The sequence below is a fragment of the Salvelinus sp. IW2-2015 genome, linkage group LG4q.1:29 (genome assembly GCF_002910315.2).
Source record: "Salvelinus sp. IW2-2015 linkage group LG4q.1:29, ASM291031v2, whole genome shotgun sequence".
NCBI lineage: Eukaryota > Metazoa > Chordata > Actinopteri > Salmoniformes > Salmonidae > Salvelinus > Salvelinus sp. IW2-2015.
The window spans coordinates 17,196,276-17,206,248 of NC_036842.1; the positions used below are offsets into that span (position 1 = coordinate 17,196,276).

At 42.9% G+C, this 9,973-nt stretch overlaps 1 protein-coding gene across 2 annotated transcripts in view; it reads right to left on the reverse strand.

Moving 5' to 3' along the window:
• mcc (MCC regulator of WNT signaling pathway) overlaps nucleotides 1–9,973 on the reverse strand; it is a 190,064-nt gene that overhangs the window by 45,993 nt on the left and 134,098 nt on the right. For both annotated transcript variants that reach the window (XM_023983948.2, XM_023983949.2), the window contains 2 exons: nucleotides 5,771–5,913; nucleotides 2,342–2,505 (listed from right to left, as the gene is read on the reverse strand). In XM_023983948.2, the coding sequence (XP_023839716.1) occupies nucleotides 2,342–2,505; nucleotides 5,771–5,913 (307 nt within the window). The remainder of the gene's footprint in view (nucleotides 1–2,341; nucleotides 2,506–5,770; nucleotides 5,914–9,973) is intronic.

Consider the following 9,973-nt stretch of genomic DNA (forward strand, 5'->3'; position numbering starts at 1 on the left):
CCAATCCAAAACCCATCCCTAGACCCTTGGCTGACTCTCCTCGCAAATCTGAAAGGACTGGATAGGTCGTTGTAGGAAAAATTGTATCCGATCCACCTTTCATACTCATTGGACAATAATTGTTTCTATCAAATTACATACATTCCGTTATTTTAGATATGTTTTTGTGAGGGAGACACCATTAGGACAACTCAGTCTAGAGACGACTCCAGGGATCGGTTTGGGATTAAGCCTCAACTGGAAATGTGAAGGCGTCCATTTTTCTTCCCACAAAATGTAATTGGATTAGGATTAAGTGAGGTCAGATTCATAATGGAAAAAGCCAGCTCGATATCCTCTCTTTCAAGCCCAAGGAGAAAGCTCTTGTCCTCATCCTAATCGATTAGCACTGGTTGTGTCCACTGTGACCAGCCAACAAAAGGGAGAGAAATTAAATACAAGAACAGTGTTCAATGACTTCTTTCACATCACGATTTAGGATTTTGGATTCAGTTTTGGAATCACGAACGGAATTTGATAGCCAAGTTCAATTTGTTTGTTAGAAAATGTAGATACACTACATGGCCAAAAGTATGTGGACACCTGCTCATGGAACATCTCATTCCAAAATCATGGGCATTAATATGGAGTTGGTACCCTCTTTGCTGCTATAACAGTCTCCACTCTTCTTGGAAGGCTTTCCACAAGATGTTGGAACATTACTGCAGGGACTTGCTTCCATTCAGCCACAAGAACATTAGTGAGTTCGGGCACGGATGTTGCGCAATTGGCTCACAGGCCTGGCTCACAGTCGACATTCCAATTCATCCCAAAGGTGTTCCACGGGGTTGAGGTCAGGGCTATGTGCAGGCCAGTCAAGTTCTTCCACACCGGTCTCAAAAAAACATTTCTGTATGGACTTCGCTTTGTGCACGGAGGCATTGTCATGCTGAAACAGGAAAAAGACCTTCCCGAAACTGTTGCCACAAAGTTGGAAGCTCAGAATAGTCTAGAATGTCATTGTATGCTATAGCGAACAGTTATTGTGCTGACGCGTTGCAACCGAGGACAGACGATTTTTATGCGATATGCGCTTCAGCACTCAACGGTCCCATTCTGTGAGCTTGTGTGGCCTACCACTTCGCAGCTGAGCCGTTGTTGCTCCTATACATTTCCACTTCACAATAACAGCACTTACAGTTGACTGGGGCAGTTTTAGCAGGGCAGAAATTTGACGAACTGACTTGTTGGAAATGTGGCATCCAACTGTATGACGGTGCCACGTTGAAAGTCACAGCTCTTCTGTATGGGCCATTCTACTGCCAATGTTTGACTATGGAGATTGCAGAGCTGTGCGCTCAATTTTATACACCTGTCAGCAACAGGTGTAGCTGAAATAGCCAAATCTGCTAATTTGAAGGGGTGTCCACATACTTTTAGTTTGTTTAGCTATCTATCCTCTATTGCTGCTCTGACACAATAGTTTGTGACGGAGGTCGATTCAGGCTGATAAAAATAAAGCCAAGTAAATCCATTCTCCCACATTACAGTGGGCTGTGACTGTCACTAAAGGAATGCCAGTGATGGTGATTGTCTGTCAAGCCTTTAGTAGTCTTAACACCAAGGACATATTTCCATTGTGCCATCAGCTCATATTCAGTGAAATCACTAGGTGTATGAGGAAAGGAGCTCCCTTCAGTCTAGCGCTTGCTCTCTCTACGTCCTTCACTCTGCCTCTCTCACCCCCTCCCCATCTCTCCCTCATCTTTCAGTGTGTGTGTGTGTTGTATAATAATTTTGCGAGGAAACCAATAGCTAGCAGACTGAATTCCTCTCAGGACTGCTGGCACTCACATCGCTGCGAAGACGACAACTAGGCAGACAGGGTTCCATTATCAGAGCTGAGGCATCACCGTGGGGACCACCATCATGCCCCCATCAGTCAGACATTAGGCTGACATCAGTCTGACTCACACAGGCCCCGGCCCCCAGGCTGAAACAGGCGGTTGGTTACTGCTGGGTCCAACCCAGGGTCACCCCAGGACCCCTACTGACTGATTACTGGAAGTGGCTCAGGTTTTCCAGCAGGACAGTTCAACATTATATGACAGTGTGTGTTATTATAACTCATCTCACTCTCTTTTATTTACAGTATATGTGAATGCATTTGATAGGAGAGGTTTGCACACCAGTATTGGGTTCACCTATATTCATCTATCCTGCATGTTGTTTTTTTCTCACTCTGTCCACTCTTTATCATCCTTTACTGTTAACTCCCAATTAATTGTGTTTATAATGAGGAAGGAAATGGACTTTCTAGAACGGGTCTGTCTTCGCCGCAAGTCATTTCCTGGTGTCTTACCTTGATGGCGAGGTCACAGTGTTCGCTGGCGGTGGTCAGCTGCTCTATCTGGCGGTCCACCTCGGCCACAGACAGGCTGCATGTGCTCTTCTTTCTTCCACACAGAACGCTCTCCAGCCCCGTCAGAACCCGCTGCAGCTCCGAGTTCAGGTCACTGCAGTTGTCTACACGGAGAAAACACAGGGCCGGGGTCAGATTTAACTGGTCTAGGAACAGATCAATGTTTACAAGCCTGATGTAATGTCAGGAAAACAGAGTTGAGGTCACTGCAGTAGTCTACAGGGAGGAAGCCCAGGGCCGGGGTCAAATAAACTGATCTGGTATCAGATGAATGAATGCCAGTGTGCCTGATACAGGGAGAAATAATAGGGCTAGAGCCAGATACACAGACCTAGGAGAAAATACTTAAAATCTCAATGTGCAAAGAACAACACAACTACTGTAGTCTGCATGAGCAAGGTGACCTTGTTAGCATAGCAGCATAGTGATGATGTATTGTGTACTAGTCGGCAGGTAGCCTAGTGGTTAGAGCATTTGACTGGTAACCGAAAGCTTGAAAGATCGAATCCCCGAGCTGACAAGGTAAAGATCTGTCGTTCTGCCCCTAAACAAGGCAGTTAACCCACTGTTCTTAGGCCGTCATTGAAAATAAGAATTTGTCCTTAACTGACTTTCCTAGTTTAATAAAATAAATAAAACTAGTTACATACTAATAACCGGCCATATGCTTAATGGTTTAACTGAATGCCCGAGGCTGACTGGAGGAATGCTGCAGGCTAGTAAAACACTAATTAAACCACATCACACACATCTTCTGTTTAGAGACAATAACACATAACTATCTGAGAGAAAGACAACAGTGATGAAGATACAAGCAGGACCATTCTTTTTTATTATATATTATGACAATATTGTCATTCCGTACATTTACCCACAGCGACCTACAGTTAAGACCTGCGGGAATCAAACCCACAACCCTGTGGTTGCAAGACAAGCAACTAGCCCCAACCAAAGCTTCATCATCACTTTCAGAGCTTCCGTTCCCTATTCACTATTCACTCTGTCAACTTCTTATCTCCAGAGGTAATCAAATGAGCTCATCGGAAACTCATTTCAATTAGCATATTAATACAATCCCTGCAAAGCAGCAAAGACATGCATGTCGATGGTTAGCATCTGCTTCTATATTGCATCCAAAATAATAATGAAGATGATGATGATGATTATTATTATTGTCCAAGACCAAACAGAGCCTGTGTACATTGTGTGGGAAATTAAAATGTGGAGAGTGGCAGATGTATTTCCCCAAGTGCCCCCCTTAAGTGCAGATTCTGCCAACAATGCAAATGCAATTAGCACAGTGCGAAGGAACGTGAAGATGAACAAAACTTGAATTTGTTTCCTAAACAATTTCCTGACTGGTGAAATCCTGTTCGTGTGGGGATAAGATTGCCGCGGCTACAGCCAGGGACGAAGGACTGCGAATATTGAAAAATGTTTTTCTGCTAAACGTTGAGGATGATGAATAAGAGAAACCAATGAAGCTCTTTACCATTGACAAGTGATTGCTGGGTGCTCTCAGCACCACTGATAGAGGGTAGTATTAATAGCGTCTTGAAGGAACTGCCGTGCAGTGCAGTGTTGTTTGGGAAAAATGGTTCTGTTACAGACCCAACAGTGTGTTTGTGCACTCCCCCACAATGGAAAATTGATTTAGCAGAGTGCTGAATCAATTTTCCATTGTGGGAGAGTGCACAAACACACACATGCACACACTCACTCTGTCAGAGACACACATGTACACACACACATAACTGCTCCTGTAGAAGCCTATAAATGTGTATTGTGTGCCATCAACCCTATAGCCACTGGTTTGTAACAGGCCATCCATCAAGGGAGGACATACACAGATAGGGAACAGTCTCTCTATGGGAGAGATGATTCAAAAGAACCACTGATCAAAGCAGTTATTAGTGACAAAGAGTAGAGTGAGAGTATATACACTACATGACCAAGAGTATGTGGACACCTGCTCGTCGAACATCTCATTCCAAAACCATGGGCATTAATATGGAGTTGGTCACCCCTTTGCTGCTATAACAGTCTCCACTCTTCTGGGATGGCTTTCCACTAGACGTTGGAACATTGCTGTGGGGACTTGCTTCCATTCAGCCACAAGAGCATTAGTGAGGTCGGGCACTGATGTTTGGCGATTAGCCCTGGCTCGCAGTCGGCGGTCCAACTCATCCCTAAGTTGTTCGATGGAGTTGAGGTCAGGGCTCTGTGCAGGCCAGTCGAGTTCTTCCACACCGATCTCGACAAACCATTTCTGTATGGACCTCTCTTTGTGAATAGAGGCATTGTCATGCTGAAACAGGAATAGGGGCATTGTAGCGTTAAGATGTAGCACTGTAGCGTTAAGATTTCCCTTCACTGGAACTAAGAGGCCTAGACCGTACCATGAAAAACAGCCCCAGACCATTATTCCTCCTCCACCAAACTTTACAGTTGGCACTATGCATTGGGGCAGGTAGCGTTCTTCTGGCATCCGCCAAACCCTGATTCGTACGCCGGACTGTCAGATGGTGAAGCATGATTCATCACTCCAGAGAGTCCAATGGCGGCGAGCTTTACACCACTCCAGCCGACGCTTGGCATTGCGCATGGTGATCTTAGGCTTGTGTGCGGCTGGTCGGCCATGGAAACCCATTTCATGAAGCTCCTGACGAACAGTTATTGTGCTGACGTTGCTTCCAGAGACAGTTTGGAACTTGGTAGTGAGAGTTGCAACCGAGGACAGACGATTTTTAGCACTTGGCGGTCCCATTCTGTGAGTTTGTGTGGCCTACCACTTTGCGGCTGAGCCGTTGTTGCTCCTAGTTGTTTCCACTTCATAATAACAGCACTTACAGGTCACTATGGTAGCTCTAGCATAGCTCTAGCAGGGGAGAAATTTGATGAACTGACTTGTTGGAAAGGTGGCATCCTATGATGGTGCCACATGGAAAAACACTGAGCTCTTCAGTAAGGCCATTCTACTGCTAATGTTTGTCTACGGAGATTGCATGGCTGTGTGCTCAATTTTATACACCTGTCAGCAATGGGTGTGGCTGAAATAGCCGAATCCACTAATTTGAAGGGTTGTCCACATACTTTTGTATATATAGTGTGCATTCATTCTACTGGTTGTGTAGAACCAACTCCTGATCAATACAATGGCTTGGGACTGTTGTGAATGTGTCCACTAAAACGGAGTATGAAGATATTTTGAGCAAGTCAAAAGAATGCAATCGGGTCTGGGTGAACTTCACTCCTCTTAAACAGAGTTTGCACTTAAGTAACGTGCCGTTATCAGGAGTTGATTGTACATGGGTTTAGCTTAACTTGATATACAGTCAAGCAGGACAGGCAAATTGGGTCCTTCCTTACCCATGTCGGAGGTCACCAGGGTGGAGTGGTTTTCAGGCAGTGAGACGGACGCCCCGTCCTGGTCTAGGCTGTGTCCGTCCTCGTTGACCTCCTGCTGGCTGTGGCTGAGCTCTGAACGCAGCTCCGAAAACTCATCCTCCTCCCTGGGGGACAGAGGGTCACAAAGTTATGTCTGAGTTAGGTCCAACATATATGATAGTAGCCTTGTTACTAGATATGTTTGTGCTTGGATAACGCTGTCATGGCAAATGACATCGGCTAAAGCATAAACAGATCTGGCAACAAGACAGGTATGACTCACACATATTTTCAAAAGAAGAAATTCATACAAGTTTAAGTTTTTTACTTCAATGTTGTTTTCATGACCACACACACACACACACAACACACACACACACACACACACACACACACACACACACCACACACACACACACACACACACACACACACACACACACACACACACACACGGCCATAGGACAGATGATGGTGGACAGATCTTTTTGTTTTGTAGGGTATGAGCTATTCATCTAATAATAGCAGACACAGTAACCATGCATCATGTGAATCCTAAAAGCTTTGAATATAATTAACATGGTTAATATGTGGAAAAAATGACCTGCAAGAACCTTTAGATGACACTTTGACCCCTCTGAGATGCAGCCTATATACTGTAGGCTTTTCCATGTGACTGACCGAATACCGCACGTATACAGTGCCTTCAGAAAGTATTCACACCCCTTGACTCTTTCCACGTTTTGTTGTGTTACAGCCTGAATTTAAATTTCATTAAAATTGAGATTGTGTCACTGGCCTACACACAATACCCCATAAGGTCAACGTGGAATTATGTTTTTAGGAATGTTTACATATTAATAAAAATGCAGAAAAATCTGAAATGTCTTGAGTCAACAAGTATTCAACCCCTTTGTTATGGCAAGCCTAAATAAGTTAAGAGTAAAAAATGTGGTTAACAAGTCATATAATAAGTTGCATGGACTAGTGGTTAAAATAATTTTTGAATGACTACCTCATCTCTGTACCCCACACATACCTAACTTAATTGACAGAGTGAAAACAAGGAAGCCTGTACAGAATAAAAATACTCCAAAACATGCATCCTGTTTGAAACAAGGCAATAAAGTAATACTACAAAAAAAAATTGGAATATAACTTTTAGTCCTGAATACAAAGTTTTATATTTGGGGAAAATCCAATACAACACATTACTGAGTACCATTCTCTGAGTACCATATTTTCAAGCATAGTGGTGGCTGCATCATGTTATGGGTATGCTTGTAATCATTAAGGACTGAAGAGTTGTTAAATAAAAAAAGAGACAGAATGGAGCTAAGCGCAGGCAAAATCCTAGAGGAAAACCCGTTCCATCTGCTTTCCACCGGACACTGGGAGATTAATTCACCTTTCAGCAGTACAATAACCTAAAACACAAGGCCAAATCGACACTGGAGATGATTACGTTCCTAAGTGGCCGGTGGAAAATTACAGTTTTGACTTCAATCTATGGCAAGACCTGAGAAAATGGTTGTCTAGCAATGATCAACAACCAATTTGGCAGAGCTTAAATAATTGAAAAAAGAATAATGGGCAAATGTTGCACAATCCTGGTGTGGAACTCTTAAGAGACTTACCCAGAAAGAATCACAGCTGTAAATGGCTGCCAAAAGGTGCTCCTACAAAGTACTGACTCAGAGGTTGGAATACCTATGTAAATTTGATATTTCTGTATTTCACTTTCAATAAATTAAAAACATGCTTTCACTTTGTCATTATGGGGTATTGTGTGTAGATGGGTAAAAAAAAAAATTATAATTTGAATTCAGGCTGAAACACAACAAAATGTGGAATAAGTCAGGGGTGTGAATACTGTATGTGTGTGTGCGCGCATATGTACAGTACGTGCTTCAGATGAGAACCTGTCTGAACTTCTCGGCATTAGTATTTAAATATATGCACAAGCATATAGGACTATGTGAATATTCCGTATGTATGTGAAAGACACAGACAACCTCACTGCTGCTAACACCAAACATTGATACGTCAAGTCCTGGCAGTAGATCTGAATTATAGGGTCGTTTGAATGCATTTCATTGATTTGATACAATCGTTATTGTACATCTGTGAAATAAATAGCCAGGCAGTAAATTCACATCGCAGAGTTCTCACAAGGTCGGCAAATAGAAAGTACTGACTCACAGACTTATGTGCTGTTCTGACAAAATGTCGCAGGATACACTGAATTGGTATGGCAGTTTATGCAAACACATACACACACAAATGAACAGAGCATGAAAGAAAACAGACTTTATAATGAACCTAATCAAAAACCAGTACACATTTTGGAGAATGTTGGGGGGTTGCCATGCTTGAGTTCATTCTAATGAATTGTTTGGTTAATGTTCCTGCTTAGCACTCAAAACCATGCCTGTTATGTCAGAGGAGTTTGTTCCGGTGCACATCGGTGTGCTAAGCACCTGTGGAGAGGGTTGGAGAGGGCACTTGAGCTAGGATAACAAACATTTAGGAGGCCTCTGACGCAAATGCTGCCATTTTTATTTCACTACAGTAAGTAAACAACGGAGGAAGAGAGTTAAACGAAAGGGTACTAAAAAGGGATTCCAATCAAAGGGAGGCACAATTAGGGTACCTAAGGGAATTGAGGGTGGAGGTGGTGTGTGTGTGTTGCATTAGGGCTGGGCGATATATGAAATTAATTTGAACGTATGTTTTTGCGCAATATTCCAAATGCCTGTTATTTTGAGCGTTTATGTCCGCTTGTTCACATGTTGTATTTTTGGTCTCGTCTCTTTTGTGCTGTATGCACCTTCCCATTTACACCAGTGATTCGTGTATAGTGACGAGATGCACGTCTCCGCCCTAACAATGGAAGTCGCTGTCCCAAGGCGGGTAGGCAGACAATAAGCTTAGGTCCAACATAAACCCATTGGCCTTATTTTGGACAGGTTTTAACCAGAGTGAAACCTCTCACTTCACCTCTTCCTCTATGGTTTACACACACACACACATGCGATATGGGCCTAAAATCTTACTCTATTTTTTTCAACTTACGAGGCAGTTCATGATATATATCTCAATAAAAACGTATTATATATTTCTCTAGATAACGCTTTGTTGTAAAGTCAATAGACTGAATTTCAAAGAGTCAGCAATAATCTAATGAATTCGGGCTTGTGATGATACCTAGGCTAATATAGGCCTTCCACAACTAAGACCCACGAATAATTCATGATTTATCAAATAGTTTAACCTGTTTGTTTTGTTGCATATCACTGATTGCTTTCACGTCTGGTCTATGAAAATGCCCTATGTTTGTACAATTTAAAACTTAGAACAAGCATAGATGCACATTCCCAAGGAATGACTACTTCTTGTAGCAGGCTTAGGCTATAGAAAAATTAAATGTCTCATCAACAATCTCCTCAAGCCTAACGTTGCCAGCTAATCTGTATATTGCAAGTTTAAAGCCAAACTTGGATCTATCGTATAGCTAACAAAGGTAGAACAGTTGAATTGTATGACACACCCGTCTGTCCGTCCTCCAACTGTTTGAACAGCTGCTAGCCTGTCACTTGTTAGTGTGGAAATCAAAGTGGCCTGCCTTATTTGCTAGACTGAAACGAGTTGCCAACGCCTTATCTAATGTGTTGTATGCTTATTGCACGATTTAAAAACACAGGACTAGGACAGCAAGTATAACAGTCTTAGCTAACAATGCTGCTGCGGTACGTGGTACCCCCAATCCACGCACGAACAAACGAGCATGAATTTTCCAGACATCAATGGTTCATTGATACTCCGTTTAGTGTGTCTGCTCTGCATGCAATCGATGAGTAGTTGAGACATAAAAATGTATCGTTAGAAAAGGTAACTTCTCTACTTACGTAGAATGAATGCTCAATGTGTTTCCCAGTTGTCCATGTGGACCAAACCTCAAACGCCAATCGCGAGTTTGAACTGCTGTTGTCAGAAGAAAATATGATCTCTCAACTTTGTTAATGGTGAAGGGGACAGGCTGGTGTGCGTGTGTGTGTGTGTTGTGTGTGTGGTGCTGTGTGTGTGTGACCAGTGTTGTGTTGTGTGTGTGTGTGTGTGTGTGTGTGTGTGTGTGTGTGTGTGTGTGCTGTAGTGTGTTGTGTTGTGTGTGTGTGGGTGTGTGTG